Source organism: Sapajus apella, unplaced genomic scaffold (assembly GCF_009761245.1).
Source record: "Sapajus apella isolate SASKATOON/1434 unplaced genomic scaffold, GSC_monkey_1.0 scaffold9, whole genome shotgun sequence".
Classification (NCBI taxonomy): Eukaryota; Metazoa; Chordata; class Mammalia; order Primates; family Cebidae; genus Sapajus; species Sapajus apella.
Window position 1 is genome coordinate 790,767 of NW_022436949.1, and position 23,271 is coordinate 814,037.

The window sequence follows — 23,271 nt, forward strand, 5'->3', positions numbered from 1 at the left end:
CAAAGACTACTTTGATCTCATCTCTTTCAAGGAAGTACTAAGTGGGAAACCATATATTGGGCTTTATAAAACACATTTGAGTTAATATTTGGCAGGGCATATCTGGATCTAAGGGCAGCTCACAGAGTGGGCCTCAGTGTCAAGGTGTGGGCCATAACTCAGATTCCTGGGTGCCCTGAGCCTCCTGGGGCAGGTTACGTGTTCCCTGGCCACTTCCTCTTTTCCTACATGCTGGCCGTGGGAAAATCCCTGCTGGGCTCTATAAGAAGCCCCTGGGCTCTGAGCAGAACCAGAGGCTCCAGCTAAGAGGACAAGATGAAGCCCGGCCTCTCATTTCTCCTAGCCCTTCTGTTCTTCCTCGGCCAGGCTGCAGGGGATTTGTGGGATGTGGGACCCCCACTCCCTAGCTCCAGCTCCAGCTCCTTCCCAGGTGTTGATTCCGGCTCCAGCTACTCGAGCAGCCGCAGCTCAGGTGGCAGAGGTTCTGTGTCCCAGGTGAGGAGACCCCAGATTCTCAATGATCTGCATTCAGTCCCTGCCTCTTGCTTTTGGGGACCTGAATACAATTTCATGCATGGCTAGACCTGGGCACTGTAAAAGATTTACAACTCCCCTTGTTAACTATAGGTGCCCTAGAAATGAATGAAAGCGCCAGTAAAATAATTAAATTGTTAGCAAGAGAGACGACATCTCAGTTCTGTAGCTGGGACTTTTGAGAAAATCTATGCTTTAGAGGAGTTCTCAAATCTGGATGCATATTGGGATGGGTGGCCAGGGCGACTCTAAAAGCACAGATGCCTGGGTTCTACGCGTAAAAGAAATCCTGCATAGATGTCTAGAAATCAGATATTTTAAAAAACCTCTCCCAAAGTGATTCTAATATACAGTCCAGGATGGGAATTGCTAGGGAAAGGACTCTGTTTAGTTGCAGCTCCAGGAAAGTTTGTCCAATTGATTTGCTGCCCGGCAGGGTCCCGGGATGGTGAGGAGTAGCCCTCAAGGGAATGAAAGCCGCAGTGCTCTAGGTGAAGCCCTGACCATTTCTCTTGGCCTGGTTTGTAAAGGAGATGGGTGTCAGAAATAAGGGGAGGAGTTATTGGTCTTCAGCAAAGTGTTACTACTAGCAGACGTTTCCCTAGGGGAGTGTTCATTCTTTGCAATCTTCTTTATAGGGTATCTTCAGGGCCATTTCCACGTCCAAACAACAGCAGCAACAGACAAACAAAACCCAAAGTCAGGCATTACAAATAGACTGGTACAGCTAGGCTAAGTGCATAGATGTCATAGTGAGCCCAGTTCCTTGAGGGATGAGTCCTCTTCGGATCTCCTTTAAAGAAAGGAGAATAGGCTGGAGGGCATGAGAGGTTAGGAGGTAAGAAGCAGCTATTCATTTCACTCTGGACCTTTCAGTGGGAGCCCCACTCTGCAGAACCGCCTAGACTATCCTTGCTAAGGTATAACTTGGAGTCGGGGAGTCTTCTGGGCCAAAGCTCCTCTCTCTGCACTTCTAGGATCTTGACTCAGAGGTCAGGTAGCTGCTTACATGATCACATCTGAATGGAAGGGCAAATGGGAGAAGGAGGAGGAAAAAGCTTTTGTTTGTTTTCATTTTGACCATCAGAATATATAGATATTAAAAATTTGGTAATTAACTAATGGTTTGGATAGGGCCTAGATGGAAACAGCAGCAATAACATTTACTGTGTATTGAATAAATGCTAGGACTAGGTTAAGTATATAATATGTATTATCTTACTTAACTTTAAGAGGTAGGTAAAATTAATAGTCCCATTTTAGAGAGATGAAAACTGAGGCTTAGCAAGGTGAAGTCATTGGCTTTAAGTCACTAAGCTAGCAAGTTATATAGCTCAAAATTAGTCTGTCCGTTCTCTTCACCATGTCTCTACATGCAGGTTTCTACATTTCCAGATGAAAACTGATTATTTTTAAGAGGAGGGAGGCTTGGGAATCATAGTAGGCACAAGAATTCTTTGCAATCAGAAATCAGATACATAATTTTATTCCATGGTACTCAGTGATTTCTGAGGATAATCAGAATTGGCTAGCACTTTTTTTTGGACTGAGGTTAACAATAATAATTTATTATGAAGCTCCATCACCAGTCAGAAACCAGCATTTGGGTAAGATTGTCAGCTATAATAACAGAAAATAAAATATAGATCAAGAGGCAGAGAAATCCGGAATGCCTATTGTCTGGTAAAAAGACAAATATTTAAAAGTAGATGAGATATGGTAGTTAAATTGTACTTAGAGATTTTAATTTCCTTTTTACTTATCTCTCCCTGGTGAGTCAGTATCACAACTCCAAAATTTTTTTTTATAGTGGACTAGGAGTCAATTTCACTATAAACCTAATTTTCTGGGGCTGACTGTCAGCTTGATGAGCTCTTTGGAAGGTGGTGGAAAACCCTTTTATAACTGTCATTGGGTATGTTCCAAACATATCATTTTCTGTACTTTGAAAATGTTGAGTACTATTATTTTATGCCTTGAATCTTTGCTGACACTTAGGCTTGGCTACTAATTAGAGCCAATAGTAACCTTAAATCACCTTAAATGTGAGTTGCACCTTCTGCTGTAAGCACTCAGAGTACTCTCTCCCTCTTAAGGAGGGGCCTCTGTAGGGTTCTCAATTCACAAGACTAGGAAAAGGCTCAATGCTCCGCTTCACACAGTAACTGGCATAGTCGGAACTGCAATGAGTCACGTGTTTTGTTGTCAGGCCACCAGGCTGGTTGGAAAAAAACCAGTAGGGCTTTCATAGTGACAGTGGGCCTGATTCCTGGGCAGGAATTGACTCCTCATCGTCTCCCTAAAGCCAGAGCCTGGCATAGTGTAGACATCAGTAAATGCTAATTGAACACATGCTTAGTGAAAACTTACCAGTATAAGGTGTCTTGTGGGATACTCAGGGTTCTATTTGCCCTACGCAAGGGGAATCGCATATTCTTCCAAAGGCCAAGGGGACAAGCACTCGTCTTTGTGTCCCATCCCCCATGCTTCATTCACGTAGAGTTTGAGCATTCACCGCAGAGAGAGACTCATCACCATTAGCTTCATTGTCTTTGAATGCGAGGAGCAGAAATATCTCTAATGGGAGACACTGATCAAACTTATGGACCATTATGATGTCAGCTGAGCATGCTGGGCTGATGATAAGCTGGATGGAGGCTAGGGGAGTCCACAGCGTTGGGACAGAGATGTTCAATAGAAACCGATGGAACGGCTGTCAGCAGGGCTCATAATTATTTGCCTGTCTTTCAAGTGAACTTCAGGACTAAAAGTTACTAGCTAGTGATTCCTGGTTGACTGTCTAGAGACTGCTTGATGATATCCACTATTTCCTGAGTTGGCAGAGCTTTTCAGAGAACTCTGAGAATGGTCCAATCCTGTTTTGTGCAGCTAATTAAACTCCCCTTCTCAAAATGCAATGCAATATTTTTTTGCTAGACAATTATTATAATAAGCTGTTTCTTTAAAAGTCCATGATATGTCAGTTCTTTCTGTAAAAGCCTTGGCATGCTTGAGCTGGAGTCTTTCTATCTTTGGAGAAATGAATAAAGCTGGTTTCAAGGGAAGCCGGCCCCTCTGACAGGTTCCTGGTATATCTTGCCCAGTCTTTATTCATCTCTGGCAAAAACTCTTCCCCTATCCAAGCCCTGCTGTCCATCCCCATGTTCGACATAAATCTGCTTGTTTCTCCTCCCCACTCCTGAACTTCTTCCCATGTGGGGATGTGACTGGAAAGAAAAATTGAGGCCAAGATCATAAAATTTGACTATACACATACAGAGACTTTTGGATACACACCTATATATGTATTTTTTCTGCTCATCTGGAAACTTAAATTAAAAACAACTTGGGTGCAAAAGCCTTGATTGGACCTAAGCCCACTGATAAAATAAGTCTTCATTATAATAGAAGCATCTAGACCCAGCTTGTTCAGGCATCATGCATTTAGCCATTAAATGCACAGGACACATGACACCACCTGCAGCTGGCTGACCTGAACTTTGAGAGACATGGCCAGAGTCTCTTCAAGCTCTGAAGACCATTGCTATCTCCTTCGTGGTTTCATAAAAAGTTCCTTCAGGCTGATGTCCACAGGTGAGCTCTGGGTTGGCCTTCAGTGGAGATCATTAAAAGGCACAGCAAATTGGCTGCCAAGGGTTACTCTGTAAGGCAACAGTAGTAATAAAAAAATGTTAAATGTGCTGGGATCCTCTTGGGGAAGTTCAAAGGGGACAAAAGAAAAACAGAATCTTTCAAACCTGTCATTTAAACATATGCAGTGGCACTGAAGTGTGAGTCTGAATATCTTAAAGAAACATCAAATATTTTAAAATGACTTTTTCTGCAAATGGTAAGCTGGAAAAAAACTTTTATTTAAAAAAATTTGCACAAAACCTTCAAGCTCATACACTATTCAGTTTCTAACAAATGGCTGGTTCCCATTTTGAAGGATGTTAATTATACAATTTCCCGGGCGATGAGAGGATATGAATTTGCATTGTGTATTTTCACTGTAGCCCATATCCTTGGTGATTCCCTCATTCTGATGAAGAGGAATTCGACTGGGGTTGGGGTGAAGGTGAGGAAGAGAAAATGAGCAGTAGAGGGAAAGAGACAGTGACATTTACTGGTCACCTAGCCTGTGCCGGGGACTTGGCTCACATTACTCTGTGAATACTGAGGACAACCCTGTGAAGTAGGTTATCTCTATTTTACAGATGAAGGAACTGAGAATTAAGGAGGTTTCACACCTAGCGAATGCTAGAATTGAAATTCGAACTTAGCACTCTCATAGCTTCTTTATTTCCCCTTCTTTGCATAGAGATAGGAATAATCTCCTCTAAGACTCAAGAATGGAGAATCTTTCCTTTGATAAAGCCTGCTCATATAGCAGTTTTTGTACAACCAGTGGCGATGTGGCTAAATGCTATGTGGTCCCCACCTGTGAAAACAAAGCTGTTTTAGCCTGTTTCTATAATTCTATTCATTTATGTATTGGACTTCACTTACTTGCCTGTAAGTGCTCTTGACAAGCGAATTTCTGTCACTTCAGTTGCCAGAAAGCTCAGATTCCAGCTTGTTACTGATGTTCAACTTGTTATTATTTACAGTTGTTTTCCAATGTCACCGGCTTTGTGGATGACCGTGGGACCTGCCAGTGCTCTGTTTCCCTGCCAGACACCACCTTTCCCGTGGACAGAGTGGAACGCTTGGAATTCACAGCTCATGCTCTTTCTGAGAAGTTTGAGAAAGAGCTTTCTAAAGTAAGCATTTTCCTTTTCTTGATAAGGACAAGCAAACACAACAAAACGTGTTCTAATTTAGGATGTATAAGCAACCATTCTTCGCTGTGTCAAAAACATCACATTTAATTCTATGGGATTTTAGCGTTTATTTTATAGGACACCAATGGAGTTCTTATAGCAGGGAAAATGAAAGCACAGGAAGAAAGTGGGGTTGAGATTGTTCACGCCATAGAGAACCTCACATAGTATTGTGGTACTCATGCAGTTGGAAGGAAGCCTCGAGCTCTCCCTGCAAACCCCAACCTGCAATTTGTATTTTGTTTTGATGTTGCTGCTTTTCTTTGGTCTTCCAGATCTTACCTCAAGCTTTGCTGTCTTTTCTTTCTTCTCCTCTGTCCCCTTTAGTTGAATGCTATCTCCCTCCTCTTTCTCCTTTTCTATTTCGATTCTATTCGTGCATCCTTTAGTTTCTTATTTCTCTTGTCTCAATCCTTCCCCTTGTTCATTCCTTCTAATCTGTCTTTTCCTTTCCTGGTTAATTCTTTTTTTGGGGAAATTTTGGGTATTTTCTTACTTTTGGATGATCCTTTTTTTTCTCCTTTTTTTCCTCTTCCTCTACTTCCACTCCTTCAAATCCTCTCCCTCTCATCCTCCTCCCCTCCCTCTCTTTTTTCTTTAACTCTTTTTTATCTTTACAAATTGTTGTCTTCCTTCTCTCTCTCCCACTCTCTTTTTATTTTTTTGTGTGACAGTAAGTTGTAGTCTCTTTTCTCTTTTCCCATTTTCTGCAAGTAAGATGCAAGGTTGTAGTCCCTTTATTTTTAATTTTTAACTTTTTTGGTATCTAGTATCTGTATTTGTTGATGGGGTACATGAGATACCCTGAGACAGGCATGCAATGCATAATAATCACATCATGGAAAATGGGGTGTCCATCCCCTCAAGCATTTATCCTTTGTGTTACAAACAATCCAATTAGACTTTTAGTTATTTTTAAATGTACAATTATTATTGACTATGGTCACCCTGTTGTGCCATTACATACTCGGCCTTATTCATTCTTTCTAACTACTTTTCATTTTTTACCTTTTAACCATCCGCACTTTCGTCCCCACCTTCCATCTCTCTTTCTTGATGGTTATTTTCCATTGTCTCAGCAGGAACATTGCATTTGATGTGTCCAACATTAGACAAAAATTGAAGGCTTCCCTGGGAATTTGAATCAAGGCTAATAGGTCTCTCAGCCTTGGTAAAAACACTGGCTTGAACTCTGTGGTTACTGTTTTTTTCTTCAGTCTGAGGAAGTTACTGTAAAGGGTTTGCCTTTCTCTGGGCTGGCTGGAGCAATGTGACTTGGCGTTCTAGTTTTGAGCCCTTCCACCTTTTCAGCCAAGTTAGAAATCAATTAGAAAAGTTCCTATTTTCTGCACAGGTGAAGTCCAAGCTAGGCTATAATCACATTATGCATTATTTAATACAACTCCATTAATTTACAAGGAGCTCTGGCTTTACTGCACGATTCAGAATAAGTTTTCCTAAGAAATTTAAGCTTTGCCACCTCAACATCCAACATAGCTATCCTTTAAAACAAAAATTATGATGAGGCTGAGACCCTACTTTCAGCCTGAATTGGTAGACAAATATTCTGAGTTTAAATTAGTGTCCAGGAAAATGTGTTTGACTACTCTAGAAACCTAGCTGCTTAAGAAATAAAATGTCCTTGAATTAATCAGCGGAAAAGGCACAGCACTAAATTATAAATTCCAACCATTAATATTCATAGCCTTATTCCAGCATAATCAAGTACAGATAAGAAGTTATGCATAAAAACATAACAAGTAGAGGAAAATCCTAGGTAAAGATCTTTTCAGTTAGAATCATTTGCTTTGAAATAGTGGAAACTACTGATTTGCATGTAGTCTTTGCATGGCAGCAGTGTGAAGGGCAGTTTGAAACCTCATGTGCTCCAGGGAGAGTATGTGGCTTGCCGGGTTTGTGAATATGGGACCTTTAATTCCAGTCCTGTATGGGGGGCTGGTAGCATCTGCTTTGCTAATAACAGCTAGGGAGGAAGTGCAGAATAGGTGGGAAAGTTTTAGTTCTGAAAGTGTCAGTCAGTGGCTGCTCTGATCCAAAAAACAAAAAAAAAATCTGTAATTGAGGCCTAAGAAAAGTTAGCTAAGATTTATATAATCGATTTAGTGTAACAGGTGATAATAACAACAATAATAGAGCAGTTTTGTTTGTGCTTTTTCAAGTGCTGCCAGTTCTATTCTCCTCTCAAGTAATCCTTTAAGGAAGATAGGCCAGGTGTTCTCTCTCCCATTGTAGAGACAGAAAAACTTCAGTTCGTAAAGGTAAAGAGACTTGCCCAAGGTCATTCCTCTCTTGGCTGGTTAAGCCAGGTCAGAATTTGAGTCTTCAAAATCACCCCAACTCTCTTTCGTCTTGGTCATGCTGTTAGCATCCTCCAAGTAGGCCCAGGAAGAAATGCAGTGGGTCAGTAATGCCTTCAAATCCAAAGTTATCTCTGTAGCTGAGCGCTTTTGAATTTCCAGATGAATCATTACAGCTGTCCCATGGTTGCCTTGCAGATCATCATTTATCTGGGGGCCTGGGAGAATGTCCATTTAGGACAGGCCAGTAGAAAAGGTTTTTGACTGCTTTACATTGATTCATTATCTGCCAGTACACAGAGAAGACAGGGAGCTGCCTCTGCATAAGATGCTGAAAGCATTTTCTGCTTTTCTGTTGTTTATGATATGTCCTTTTGTGACTATACTTAGGAAAGGGATGGCACAAAAGGCAGCTCAGGATTTTCTCTTTTCTCTGGAGGCTTATGATCTTTGGGGTGAGTTATTTAATATGACACATTTGCTAGTAGATCCTCATGCAAGGGAAGGTTGAGGCAGCCTAGGAGACATTAAGGCAACCCATAAAGAAACAACATTGATTGAGCCATATTTTGTGCAGTGAAATACAATAAATTAAAAGGTCAGATTGAAAAACACTGAAATTACTGTTTCTCTGTTAATTTCTGTAATTCATAGGGCCTTCATTAGCTGGCCACTTAATGTACATTATCTCCAGTCTTTATGATAATCTTGTAAGCTCAGTATCATTCCTCCAGCTTACCGGAAACTGAGGGTTAGAGAAATTAAGTGATTTGCCCACTAAGTACTGAAGTTAGATGTGAGTCTAGGTGGATCTAGCTCCAAAGTACTTTCTATGTCTTTACAATCACTTCAGGCTCAGTGAACCCTGTTGCATTTACTTTGAAACATATATTGAAAATGGTAGTATGTTGCAAAGCCAACTTACTTATTTTCAAATAGTCTGGCCGTAGTAATAATCACAGATTTTGAGCGATTGGCAGAAACATGAACCAGATTAATTCGTTAGCTTACTAGCCAGCTGCACCACATCCTTTTTACAAGACCACATTTATTATAAGGAACAATAATCACTACCCTAAAACCAACCCTCACACAAATTTTTTTCCTCACCAATGATATAGTATGTGCATAACAAGGAAAATAAAATGGAAGCTGTGAATGTTAGGCTGGTGGCTTAAATACAAGCATGGATGGGCCATCTAGTGCTCAGACTTGTGATGAAGAGCTTCAGGGTAAAGATGTTGATACAGGATGTGTCCCCTCAAGGCTAGACCCATATTCTTGCTAGAATGTCTAGCAGCATCCCTGGCTTTAGATGCCAGTAGCACCCACCCAAACCCCAGTTATGAGAACCAAAAATGTCTGTAGACATTGCTGAATGTTCCCGAGGACAAAATCACCACCACTGCCACCCTCCCTCCATTCAGAACCACTGTTCTACATCAAAATATAGCTACAGGTCAGCTAAAGACAGGGACATAGTCTGAGAAATGCGTCATTAGGTGATTTTAACTTGGTAAACATCATGGTGTACTTACACAAACCTAGAGCATGTAGCTGACTACACCCTTAGGCCATATGATATAGCCTGTTGCTCCAGGCTACAAACCTGTACAGCCTGTGACTGTACTGAATGCCGTAGGCAATTATAATACAGTGGTAAGCTTTTGTGTATCCATATGTATCTACATGTAGAAAAGGTACAGTAAAAATACGATATTTATAATCTCACAGGACCTCTGTCATACATGTGGTCTGTCGTTGACAAAACTGTTGTTATGCAGCAAATGACTGTATTTTCTAGAAGAATTAAAAAGGCACAAAGTGCAGCAAGTACCAGGGACGTGGGACTGGACACTCCCACGCAAGCTGGGCTGCCTCTCCCATGACTACACCTCCTGGAGGAGCTGGCCTGCGCTCAGCATTGTCCACGCTGTCCCAAAGCTACAGATTCATATATGTGAAGGGCCACACGAATGATTTACTTAAATTAATAAAAGTAAAGTTCATACTCTGAAGTCTTTCTGGCCCATCCCCAAATTCTTTTGTGTCCTCTCACTCGACGATGATTGCCGTTTTCCTGAAAACCACTGAGCTTCCTCTAAACGTCCGCTGAAGAACCTCGAGTTTTTTTCCCCAAACGGATCTTCACAGACCCTTCATTTTGTGTCTGCGCCATGGCAGGCACACCACACAGTTTTATAGGGAACAAACTCTGGAATATGCCTTGCTTTTTTTGTGAGACTCTGGGAGAGCCACATTTTATTTAGCAGAGATGACAGTTGAATCACTCATTTTTGTAGAACAACAGCTGCGATGTGCCACCAAAATGTTCCAGAGAAGCTGAGGGTGTTTCATTTGTTCCAAGAGCTGGCAAGGCCAAATGCCAACAAGCATATTTATTTCTCAAACTTCCATTTCTGTAATGGATTGGCACCTTATTTATTTATTTATTTTTACCATAGGCAAGGTTTTATGCCTGATTTTTGTAGACGCTGAAACCTGGCAGCCCTATATCTGTAGTGCACTTTTGAGGGGGACTTGTTAGATTTTATATCTACAGTCAGCCCTCCCTAGCCCTGGGTTCTGCATCTGCAGATATAACCAAACTCGGTTTGAAAAATTTCAGGGAGAAAAACCTAATAAAAATAACAATACAACAACAGAAATCATGCAAATAAAAAGCAATACAATATAACAACTCTTTATATAGCACTTACATTGTATTAGGTATTATAAGTAACCTAGAAATGATTTAAAGGATTTGGGAGGATGTGTGTAGATCGTAGGCAAATACTGTGCCATTTTCTATCAGTCTTGAGCATCCTTGAATTTTGGTATTCTTGGCAGGTCCTGAAACCAATCCCCCATGGATACTGAGGGGCGGCTGTATATATGTTTTAACCTTTATATCCACCAAAATATCACCCCAGCCTTGTCATCCTCCAAGTTATGGTACATCTGATGGCAGTGAGCATCAGTTGCCTGAGGAGATACACTAGCAGTGCCAAGGGCTGTTTTTTCAGCTTTCATTAAAATCCTTTTTGCCTGAAGCCCTAGCCCTTTAGGTCTGTGGTCTATGAGTCTACTTTAATTTGCACAATGGGGTTAAGCGGAAGGGCTGAAATTACAGAAGTTAGGATTGCTTTTGGTGTTAGAAGGATTAGAGGCCAACATCTGGCTCTAAATTCATCTAGGCACTGTGGATCAGCTACTTGATATTAGTGCAGTTTTGGGGAAAGTATCACTTCTGTTCAAATTTTTAAAAAGCATATAAAGCCAGCAACTTTTAATGAGCAGGCCCTTAAAAAAGCCATGGCATTTTCTGTAGAGATCAGACACAGAAAGAACCACCAACTGTGTTTATTAAAATATCCATTTGGAGATTCCAATTATACACTAAACCGCCAAGGGAATTTTTGGAAGTATTTTAACTTAATAATCAGACATTCAAATATATGCAACAAATGTGTAATTTAAAGGTCTGATTGCAATAATCAGTTCTTGGAATAAATGTGGGTGCACTTAATGAAATGTGCACTCTGCAGGGCACACACGCTCACATATTGTGTAGTAGGTTGGATCTTTGTGCCACTTTGTAAAAGGCAGAGGGGATCAAAACTAATTGCATATGGTGATCAAAGAAGGAATTCTGTGTAGCACATTTCTCCCTCTTCCAGAAAATGCTTAGATTTAGAGCCGTGGTTCTAAATGGAAGGCGGCGGCAATGATTCTGTCCCCAGGGAACATGTAGCAATGCCCAGAGATATTTTTGGTTGTCACAACTGGGATGTGGGTGGATACGACTGGCATGAAGAGGACAGGAAAGCTGCTTAATATTCTGAAGTTCACATCACAGCCCCCAGAAGAAACGACAATCCAGCCCCAAATGCCAACAATGCTGAGGTCGAGAAACCCCAATTAGAGTAAGTATGTTGAAGGGAGGAGAGATTGCAAGAGACTATGATACAGACCCGTTTAGTTTGGGGAGCTAAATTCTTCAAACATTAAAATGGAGATTAAGAAAAAAGAGCTCAATATCAGCTGATCATTAGAGAAATGCAAATCGAAGCCACAGTAAGATACCATCTCACACCAGTCAGAATGGCTATCATTGAAAAGTCAAAAAATAGCAGATGCTGGTGAGGTTGCCGAGAAAAGGGGACACTTATACACTGTTGCTGGGAGTGTAAGTTAGTTCAGCCATTGTGGAAAGCAGTGTGGTGACTTGAAGAACTAAAAAGAACTATTATTCAACCTAGCAATCCTTCTACTGGATATATACCCAAAGGAATATAAATCGTTCTACCATGAAGATACATGGACACTGCAGCACTATTCACAATAGCAAAACATGAAATCAACCTAAATACCTATCATGGTAAACTGAATTAAAAAAAATATGGGCCATATACACCATGGAATACTTTGCAGCCATAAGAAAGAATAAGATCATGCTCTCTGTAGGAACATGGATGGAGCTGGAAGCCATTATCCTAAGCAAATTAACACAGGAACAGAAAACCAATACCACATGCTCTCACATATAAGTGGGAGCTAAATGATGAGAACACATAGACACAAAGTAGAGAATGACAGAGGCCTACTCAAGGATGGAGGGTGGGAGGAGGGAGAGGAACAAAGAGAAAAATCTATTGGATACTAGGCTTAGGACCTGGGAGACAAAATAATCTGTACAACAAACCCCCATGACATGAGTTTACCTATATAACAAACCTGGATATTACCCCTGAATCTAAAAGCTTTTTAAAATATGGAAATTAGAATATACCTGCAAATGACGATGCTGAAGCAAAATTATTTTTAGTCTAGCAAAGTGTAAATTCTACCTCCCCTCAATTGGAGTAATAAGTTCTTTATATATGGATAGATTTCAAAAATCTAGTTAAATATATTTTTGATCTATGTCTTTACAAAAAACAATTATTGGAAAGAATCAAATAGTCCTCAAGGGCTCAGTAGTGGAAGAAGATGGTGTGATGCTACTCAGGAAATTGGGCTGAACCGTTTGATTTTCTTTCAGGTGAAGGAATATGTCCAGTTAATCAGTGTGTATGAAAAGAAACTGTTAAACCTGACTGTCCGAATTGAGATCATGGAGAAGGATATCATTTCTTACACTGAACTGGATTTCGAGCTGATCAAGGTAGAAGTGAAGGAGATGGAGAAACTGGTCATACAGCTGAAGGAGAGTTTTGGTGGAAGCTCAGAAATTGTTGACCAGCTGGAGGTGGAGGTAAGGAGTGAACTCTCTTCCTGGTAAACTAATAATAAAATCCCTTCACTGACTATAAGCAAGTGCTAGGACCAGGAAATGAAACTGTCTCTCCCGACTTCTAATTCTCTACTCTCTCATGGCCACATGGCATGTCACTATGTTCTGTTTTGGGTAAGAGCCTGTGTTTGAATAGTAAGTTAAGCACATTGGGAATGTGCTGATGTAGGAGCAGATGTTGTCTGATGGTCAGAATCCGGCCCCAGAGCAAAACGCCCTTTCAACTCCTCTAAAAAGGAGGTGACATAAATTTGAACAACTGTTCATGGCCAAGCTAGATGAGGTGTGTTCTCTGGTCTAGATTTATCCTCATGGATCTAGAAATCCACAATATACCTGATTGTGGTAAACTCGTTAGGTTTGTTTCTCCTTTTGAATAACCTGGAATCCTTCTCTACAAACTGGAAGCCCCCTTTAAGAAATTTCTTGTATATTTCTGTGAAGCCTTTTAAGATCTGTGGATAGAGATCATGACATCAATGTAATGGTCGGGTAATTTATATCAACGAGAATTGCACAGTCATGACATGGGTTATAATTGAGAATTCTAGTTACGTATTTTAGAATTTAAGCTTTCTCTGGCCCTAACCATTCATTAGAAACTTAATTATAATACAATATGAGTAAACACAAGTTTATAGGGGAAGTTTTTATTAGAAATGAACTTTAATGGACATTTGTGGATGCTGAGAATGAGCTTGGGCTCTATTATTAAAGCTGTTAAAATCTTTGCCATTTTCTTCCTGTCACATACATCTGCCTGAGATCTGACAGGCGTTCACGCTAAACCATAAAATGTATTCTTCCAAATGAAACCATTCAGAGGAATCTCTGGTGTATTCTCTTGCAATGTTTCACTAAATGACAAATTCAGCCTTGGAATGTTTATGAAAGAAATTGCACCATAATATAAAGTCACTCTGAATTTTTATTTCCTTAGATAAGGAATATGACTCTCCTGGTAGAGCAGCTTGAGACTCTAGACAAAAACAATGTCCTTGCCATTCGCAAAGAAATCGTGGCTCTGAAGAACAAGCTGAAAGAGTGCGAGGCCTCGAAAGGGGAAAACGCCCCTCTCGTCCGTCCTTCTCCCACTCCAGGTAAGCATGCCACTTCTGTAACCACTTGTGCCGGATCCCATAAGGAGCTGTGAGTGGGGTGGGGAACGGATTGGGGATTGCAATGGTGAAAGAGAAGGTGAGATTTTTTTCTTTTTTTTTTAATTCTCAGTTTTCTCTTCCGTGTTTTAAATTCCCTTCCTCCCAAGTATTCTACATGCTATCATATTCTGGGTTTCACAGAGGAAGAGCACAAACAATGAGTTGATTTAAAACAAATACAGAAGTTACACGTATTCTTTTTGCATTTACTCACAGGGAACAAAAATCTCTATGGTAATGGAGGCACTATCAGAGGCCTCAGGGGAAAGCCTCTGGAATCTGTGTGTGGCATCTACTTTCCTGTGGATTTAAGGGCTAATTGGCTCACTTATCTGATGAGCTAGGTTTATGCCTTCAATATTCCCATCTTCTCTCTTTCTTTCCCTTTCTCCTCTTTAATTTTTCCTTTATTCTTCCTATAAATGCATGCTGAGTACCTGCTATATTGTGTGTCCTGAGATTCAGTGAGGATTAAAGGAATGACCCCACATATCATAGTGCTTGTGGATGTGTCTTGCTGTTCCTCATGGACCATGAGTTCTTGGAGGGTAAGGGTGGCATGTTAGTCTCTAATAAATCCTTCTTGGGGTTAAGTACAGCACAGAGGTGGGGGTTCTGCGAATATACCCATGAACAGAGGCAGTGGAGTGTACGGTTCAAGAGCATAGCTTAAGAATCCCAAAGGCCCGGGCTTCCCAGCTGGGTGGCTGCAGCAACAAGGATCCTCAATATCCTCGTTTTTAAAATGGGAGAATAATAGTGCCTGCCTTGCAGGGTGGGGGGGTTAATGAGACAGTGCTTGGAAAGCTGGGAGCCTTATGATTAGCACTCATACACTGGCAATGGGTATTAATAATAATGTTGATAATTGAAGTGAAAACCTTGCAATGAAAGAAAAGTAATGCCAGATCACTGTGCCCTGCAGTGCACCCCTCCAGGTGAACTGAAGGCCGCCTCTCAGCCACAGCGTTCATCCCCATCCTCTGAGACATTGATGACACAGAGACCTTCTCTTTGCAGGTCCTGAGCATCTTAGTCTGAATAAGGACTGTATATTTTCATCAAATCGTGCAACCCTTTTATTTTTATTAATTCCAATCCTCACACCTGCTTATTTTATTTTATTTTTTGAGACAGAGTCTTCCTCTGTTGCCAGGCTGGAGTGCAGTGGCACAATCTCGGCTCACTGCAACCTCTGCCTCCCAGGTTCAACCGATTCTCTTGCCTCAGCCTCCCAAATAGCTGGGATTACAGGCGTCTGCTACCAAGTCCAGATAATTTTTGCATTTTTAGTAGAGACAGGGTTTCACCATGTTGGCCAGCATGGTCTTGATCTCCTGACTTTGTGGTCCACCTGCCTCAGACTCCCAAAGTGCTGGGATTACAGGCGTTAGCCACCACACCCGGCCACCTGCTTTCTTTTAGATTGTGTTTCTGGATTTTTGTCAATAACTGATTTTTTTTAAGGCTTCAATTATTAAATAGGTATAGCCATGGATATAAGCCTGTTGGTCTTGTTCAGGCAGATCTTTTCCCTCCCTCTACAAATGGGAGCCTGTCCTACTACGACAGGTGTCGTCTAATGGTCAGAATCCTGCCCCAGAACAAAATGGCCTTTCAACTTCTCCAGAAAGAAGGTGACATAAATATGAACAACTGTTTAAATTTTTCAACCTGCAGAGAAGGTTTAGGGCAAAGATCATGGTCTGTCCTCTATAATAAACTGAGTCTAAATTTAGTCTGGGATTAGTGGTGCAAACATGTAGCAAATGAGAACTGTTTCTGCTGGACCACAGAGGGCTCACTGAGGCAGAGGCCAAAGCAATGACAACTCCCGATAATACCTGAACTAGCTCCCAACACGCCTGGCAAATCTTCCTTGTGAAATAGATTTTTCTGGCACAATTTTCTATGCATCCCTTAGCATGAGGACTTTTGAGAGCAGGAAGGAATATTCAGAGCCATCTAACTTAGTCACGTTGTGTCTCAAAGGGGAAGACTTGGCTGGTAAGGACACTGCTTTTCCTGAGGCCACACAAGTAGTTAATGAGAGAGCAGAAGGTGCACTGCAAAGGTCTTTGCTCCCTGGTCAGCTCAGGACCGAGGGTATCAGGTGGCAGTAAGCCAAGGAGGATGGTGGGGAGGAAATGCATTGCTTAGTACCCAGGGAGGAAAACAAGTGAGCCTGTTGGGTTGTTTTTGTTGGATTTTCTGTTTTTTCCTCAGAACTTTCCCCTAGGCCCTCACCCTTAGACTTCTGTGATCCATCCTAGCCCAGCTGTGTTGTTTAAGCAAATTGGACCCAGATTTTCACTCACTTTCCCATAACCTTGGCTGTACCTAAATCCCTGCCAAGCCACTTGGCTCTCTTCCAGCTTTGTTCATATTATATTTATGATGTTTATATTAAACTGACTTTTGGCCATGTTTTTAAATCAATTTCTTTCACTTGCTCTCTTTCTGTTTGGATTGGTTGATAATGCAGAATTGGAAAATCCCCGGGCACCACAAACTTGTGAGCCTGTGGAGACTTTAATTAAAGTTACTCGCTATTATGGGACTTTAAAATCTGGCCTGTCTGCTTTTTTCACTGCAGAGTTGCACAGAAAAAAAAAAAGCCTTTATGCAAGTCTCAGCTCTAAAGTAACTCTGGGCTCTCGGGGCCCCCTCCCTTATAGCTATGGTTTACTAATCCAGTGGTCAGCTTGAATTTAGAACAACTGAATGTATCCCAGGTTCAATAAAATATGCTTTCTATTTGGTTTTTGCTACAAACAACACCCTTTTCTGCCTCGTTCCATAGAACTTTCTAATCTAAAATAATTGGCCTCCTACTCATTAACTTTTTTCCTTTAAAACTTCAGTCTGTCTCTGTTGTGCCTGTGAATCTAAATGACTGCATGTAGGCCAAATGTGATAGGAGTGCTCAGGGGTTGATCTCCATTTTTCTTGGGGATGCAAGGCTCAATGCTGGTTCACAGTGACAGTAAGTAGTTGATGATTGAATGGGCTCTGAAAGACATGGGGTGACCTGCTAAAATCCCAGGCTTAGGGAGGAGCCACGTGTTGAGCAGTATATATCTAACACTTCAGAGTCAATTTAGTCTTAATCATTTTGTGACTATGATTGTTTTAATTGCCTAATCCTTATAAGTCAATCATATTCTCCTCCTGGCTCAAAGTTCAGTTGCCCAGTTGAGAGAGTGTATTAATAGCTCTAAGATTAATTTTCCTCTGCAGGCATATAATTATTGGCTTTAAAAAATGCTACTAACCATGATACTTCTAAAAAGCCAAGTCAGAATATTTTAAAGTCTCATGATTCTGGCTTCCTCAGATATTTTCAGAATACCATGGTGCCATCTAATGAATTGCATGATGAAGAGAGTGCCAACCAAGCCTACACTTGTGTAAAGGTTCATCAAATTATGTTCCGTGGAATAAATACCAGGCTTTTTGAAAAACCAGATATGTAGCAGGGTGGAAGGCTAGTGTCTTATAAATAAGGGTAAGCTGAGTTTAGGTGATTTGATTAGTCTTTCATTCCTTTATTCTACAAAACAGAATTGGTGCCACTGTGTGGCTGGCCCTGTTCTGGGTACTGGGGTTACCAGGATGCATAAAGAAACCTCCAGAAGCCACTATCTAGGAAAGGAGACATCTAAACCTCCAATTGTAACATAATTATATTGAGATATTTACCATTTACTGAGTAACATTTACATGCATTCTCTGTATTTTTCATAACTGTTTTTGCACAGTTGGTATTATTTTTCTTCTAACATGAGGAAACTGAGGCTCAGAAGGTTAAGTAACTTGCTCAAATTTATACAACTAGTATTGGAATCAGGCTTTCAATTAGAATCTGTCTAGTAGTATTTTCCATACGAGGCTGCCTTCCACAGATGCTCTAACAGAGAGGTACACCTGCGGTTTCTGGAAGTGACAAGAAAATTCCAACAACTCATCTATCTGCTTAACACCAAATTATCTTTGCTTCCTTGCTTGTGGAGTAGGTAAAAGGACATTTTGCTCCTGACAGTTCTGTGCTGTGTATTCTCTTCCACCAGAAAATGCAAAATGATTCAAGGATCTTTCAGAATTCTTGGGTCACGATTGGGCTATGGGTTGTTGCCCAAGTGTCAGGATGAAATTGGGATGGAAACTGGGAATGAAGTGCATCTAAAACCTTGACATGAAGGAAGGGGCTGGGAAGGAGTTTGAGATAAGGGAGGGTAGTGAGAAGCCCAGTGAAGATGGGATGGGGAGATGGGGACTCTGAGGAACAGCGGGCACTGGGCTGGCTGTCAGTTTCAGTATCGTGTCCAAGATGGTTTGCTGCCAGGAGTCGAGGAAGCCTGCCACAGCATTTTTCCTGGTCTGACATTGTTGTGGCCACGTGTGTAGCATTGGCAACAACGTTGGGTTCTCATTTCTGTTTTTACTTCCTTTCTACCATAGCCAAGGCCCTAAAAATGGCCCTTTATGCTTGCCCATAGAGGAAAAAGGAGGATAGCAAATGAACAGGAAAGTGTTTAGGAATGTTTGGGAGGTGAGAAAAAGAGCTTCATACAATTTTAATATTTTTACTGGGCAATTTGAATCTTCTGGTCAGCTTATGAAATGATAAGCCACATTATTATTAGTCACAATAGTAATGGTACTAATACTATTATACTAATAATAGTGCAATTAGTATTTGGCAACGGTAGTAGTAATAGTAATTTTTGAAAAGTTTTTTTTGGTTCCTTCATATCTAAAAATGTTCACATCTAGGGACAGAATAGTTTATCTTTAACCTTGTGGAGGTGCTTGAATAAGTTATATGCATCATAAATTTTCCTTAAATATTTTGTTGCTGTTGGTTCGGGATATTTTCTTTTCAGGAAGGCAACATTCAATGAAGCAAACAATTCTTGTCTTCTAACCTAAAAGAAAAAAAAGTGACTTTCCTCTGAATGAAATGTGGTTAAATAAATAAGTTCTCAGGAAGATATTTTAACTAGAACATCCAGTTTGTAGCATATGGAAACTTGAACAGTTTTTGTTATCATTAAACTGAACACACTGCTAACTTTATTTTAATAATTCATGCATTGTTTCATAAACAAAAGCAAACAAGCATTCATCTGAGAGATCATTTTTAGTAGAAGAAATAATAATTTATAATTTTATTTATTATTTCTTCAGTGGAGAATAGTCTCTTGGCTGAACACACGTTGCTTTTTTATTTATGAAATGGCACATGCATTATTAAAATAAACCTGCTACTGTGTTCTGCTTAATGATATGCAAAATTATTTGAGGTTGGGTACAGTGTGGTTTCATTTCTCTACCTGTTGTATGGTTGGCTGGCTTTCTCACCAACTGCGGATTTATGAGAGCATTTAAGGAACACATATTTAATTCTGGGACCAAAAAGCCCCAGCAGGTTGGAAAAATAAAAGCAGAATTTCTAGTAATGGTTTTACCTTTGAGCAGTTCTTGGGTGAGGAAGGTGGGGAGGAAAAGCATTTAGCTAGCAAAGGAATGAGTCTTTCCATATTGGACACAGCAGAGACCCAGAGACAAAGGCTTTGCTCCCCCTTCCCCGCCTCCATGCTAATTTCAGGCAATTCTTTGCAGCTCTGCTTTTGGCTCCAGCTCACCTCATGTTTCTCAATGGCTCTCTGAGTCCCCCCAAGCATTTGAAACCAGATCCAATGATTCAGGTTCTGCTCCTTTCCTGTCTCACCTGCTCTGCTCTGAGCAGCATGACGAGGGAATATGACCTCAAATATACTTGAAGTTGGGTTTTCTTTGTTATCCAATAAACCATCTCACGGGTTTTTTTTTTTTTTTTTTTTTTTTTTTTGAATGTTAAGATCCCAGAAAATGTGTGTTCAACTCTTTGGATAGTTATTATAAAAATACTGGAGGAATTTTATTTTATTTTTATAGCTCGTAAACTCCTGGGATGGCAGGCATTTCAGAGGGAGTACAATGTGAAGGGCTGATTGCCCAGACTGAGTCATTTACCCAAGTGTTACAGGGAATGTAGATTCAGTGGACCAGTGAATCTGGTCCCACTTGATTGTACACATTGTGACAATGACAGTGTCGGGATGGAAAGATGAAATGCTTGCATGTCATTTTATGGCACAATAGCATATGTGGACTCACCGTGTAACTCTGCAGCAGGATGCTCACCAAGTGATTTATTGATGGGCTGTGCATTGGGGAAGGAGCAGGCAATGTTGCCCCAAAATAACTTTATGGCTTCTCAAGGGTGAAATCCCACCGTTATAGGACCATCTTTCTGGATCTATAATGTGCTACATTTAAAATGTCCTCGTCTGAGAATAGCTTAAAGCATGATTGGTACCTGGCATGGATGTGCAGTTGGGGTTCCAGGGAAGGGGAGAATGAGGAAGGGCATGAAGCCTTGCCTGGAAAACCTTTTCCTTCATCACAATTCTTTCTGGGGTTGACTGACCCGGTGAATAACATCTTTTGGATTTATAGAAATAGGGTAGGATTGTGGAATAATCTTGCTTTCTTGATTTTGCTATAAGAAAAATGAAATAAGATAATATTTGCAAAATGCCCTCTGATAGAAAGAAATGTATTAAATTTACTAAGTCTCCCTTTCCTCTCTCTGGGCTTTCAAACTTTTTAAATATGGTTCTTGGCAGTTTCATTATTCCTGTTTTCTAGATTGAAAGCCCACCCATGGAAGCAGCAGGTAGTTCTCCATAGAGCTGACATCGAGTTTGCATTAAGACTGAAACTAAGAGGAGGTTTGGCCCTCCTTCTCCATCAGAACCACTGTTGTTATTGAACCTTGACAGGAAACATATTTATAGATTCCTTTGGTGCTTAGGATATTAAACTATTTGTATTCCATCATTTCTTTTCTCTAAAAATGCCTCTTTACTTTCTTGTTTGTATAGGGAGCTGTGGTCATGGTGGTGTGGTGAACATCAGCAAACCGTCTGTGGTTCAGCTCAACTGGAGAGGGTTTTCTTATAAGTATGGTGCTTGGGGTAGGGATCACTCTTCCCAACATCCAAACAAAGAACTGTATTGGGTGGCGCCATTGAATACAGATGGGAGACTGTTGGAGTATTACAGACTGTACAACACAATAGATGATTTGCTATTGTATATAAATGCTCGAGAGCTGCGGATCACCTATGGCCAAGGTAGTGGTACAGCAGTTTACAACAACAACATGTACGTCAATTTGTACAACACCAGGAATATTGCCAGAATTAACCTCACCACCAACAGGATTGCTGTGACTCAAACTCTTCCTGATGCTGCCTATAATAACCGTTTTTCATATGCGAATGTTGCTTGGCAAGATATTGACTTTGCTGTGGATGAGAATGGATTGTGGGTGATTTATTCAACTGAAGCCAGCACTGGTAACATGGTGATTAGTAAACTCAATGACACCACACTTGAGGTGCTAAACACCTGGTATACCAAGCAGTATAAGCCATCTGCTTCTAATGCCTTCATGGTATGTGGGGTTCTGTATGCCACCCGTACTTTGAACACTAAAGCAGAAGAAATTTTTTACTACTATGATACAAACACAGGGAAAGAGGGCAAACTAGACATTGTAATGTGGAAGATGCAGGAAAAAGTACAGAGCATTAACTATAACCCTTTTGACCGGAAACTTTATGTCTATAATGATGGTTACCTTCTGAATTATGATCTTTTTGTCCTGCAGAAGCCCCAGTAAGCTGTTTAGGTATTAGGGTGAAAGAGAAATAAAATGTTTGTTGAAAAAATCGTCTTCTCCACTTTCTTATATGTCTGCAGGAGCTTCTAGAAGTGTGTTCGTTCTGCAGCAATATTTAGGTGCATAGTTCTACACACTAGAGACCTAGGATATTTGTCTTAATTTGGTGAGTTCTCTCAGGAGCCATCTGCCTCTTCAGATGCATTTTCCAACTGAAGTGAAGTCCTTCTAGGGTGGGATTGTCAGAGGTCTAGGGGCACTGTGGGTCTAGTGAAGCCTACTGTGATGTGGCATCTGGAAATTAAGGAACTTAAAGATAACTCAGTATGGCTTCCAGGGATTCTTTGTACAGGAAAGATTGCCCAGTGACCAGTTCTCTTCCATGTAACCCCACTAATTACTCCGTGCCTGGGGATTAGTTAGGCAGATTAATATCTGGAGCTCCTTGAGGGACCAAATCTCCAACTTTTTTTTTTCCTCACTAGCACCTGGAATGATGCTTGTATGTGGTAGATAAGTAAAGTTGGCACGCTTCTATTGTACCTGTAAAGCGCTAAGTTTTATGGAGAAAGGCCTTTTTATGCATTAAATTGTACACTGCAAATAAAGCCCTGAAGGACCTGCAGATGAGGCACGTGCTTTTTCTTTTCTCTCATTGTCCACTGACCTAAAAGTCAGTAGAACCCTCTACCTTAACTTTCTTCCAAAGGCAGCTCAGAAGATCAGAACCAGACTTACTAACCAATTCCCCCTACCCACTCTCTACCTATTGCTTTAAAAAAATTAATAGTTTTCTATGGAACAGATATAAGATTAGAAAAATTAGTTTTCTTTGATTTCATCATGAACTTCTATTTACATGGCTCTAAGACTAAGATAATCTGATGGTAGCAATAAAGTGCTAGCATTTATTGTTATATAATAAAGACCTTGGAGCATATGTGCAACTTATAAGCCTATCAATTGTTGCATGTAATTTTTGCCTTTGTTTAAGCCTGGAACTTGTAAGAAAATAAAAATTTAATTTTTTTTCTAGGATGAGATACAGAAAGCTACTGAGAATATCTAGCTAATCAGTGCAGTAGTTGGAAGCCTTGCTAGTGTACATGATGTACTTCTGTGCTTTCGAATGGCTTTATCATGTGGTCTTTGTTTTTCCTTTGATGGTCAAGTCTAGTCTATAGGATGGCCATTTAAATGCTTTACTCCCCCTTTTTAAATACATGATTAAAATGTGCTTTGAAAAAAAGTCGTCTTTTGTTTTATTTACTTTTTAGTTAAAAAAAAAAAAAAAGCTCTTACTGGGGTAGTCCATATCTTGCTATGATGTTCAGAGAATGGCTACCTCCCAAACACCAGTGCTAGGAGATCACATAGCTAACAACAGATGATATTAATAACTTTA

The 23,271-nt window shown here is 40.5% G+C and overlaps 1 protein-coding gene across 1 annotated transcript; it reads left to right on the forward strand.

Annotated features, from left to right (window-relative positions):
- Positions 1-193: 193 nt before the first annotated feature.
- OLFM4 (olfactomedin 4) lies at positions 194-23,115 on the forward strand. Its single transcript, XM_032277318.1, has 5 exons — positions 194-495; positions 5,145-5,297; positions 12,720-12,932; positions 13,912-14,071; positions 21,064-23,115. The coding sequence occupies exons 1-5, from the start codon at positions 316-318 to the stop codon at positions 21,864-21,866; spliced, it is 1,509 nt and encodes a 502-aa protein (XP_032133209.1). The 5' UTR covers positions 194-315; the 3' UTR covers positions 21,867-23,115.
- Positions 23,116-23,271: the final 156 nt, after the last annotated feature.

What these genes read in the sequence shown, in the direction of transcription:
- OLFM4 (XM_032277318.1), top strand. Translation starts at nt 316, where the DNA reads ATGAAGCCCGGCCTCTCATTTCTCCTAGCCCTTCTGTTCTTCCTCGGC. An exon ending in TTGACCAGCTGGAGGTGGAG is followed by an intron (nt 12,933 to 13,911) that starts GTAAGGAGTGAA and finishes TTATTTCCTTAG; the next exon opens with ATAAGGAATATGACTCTCCT. An exon ending in CCGTCCTTCTCCCACTCCAG is followed by an intron (nt 14,072 to 21,063) that starts GTAAGCATGCCA and finishes TTGTTTGTATAG; the next exon opens with GGAGCTGTGGTCATGGTGGT.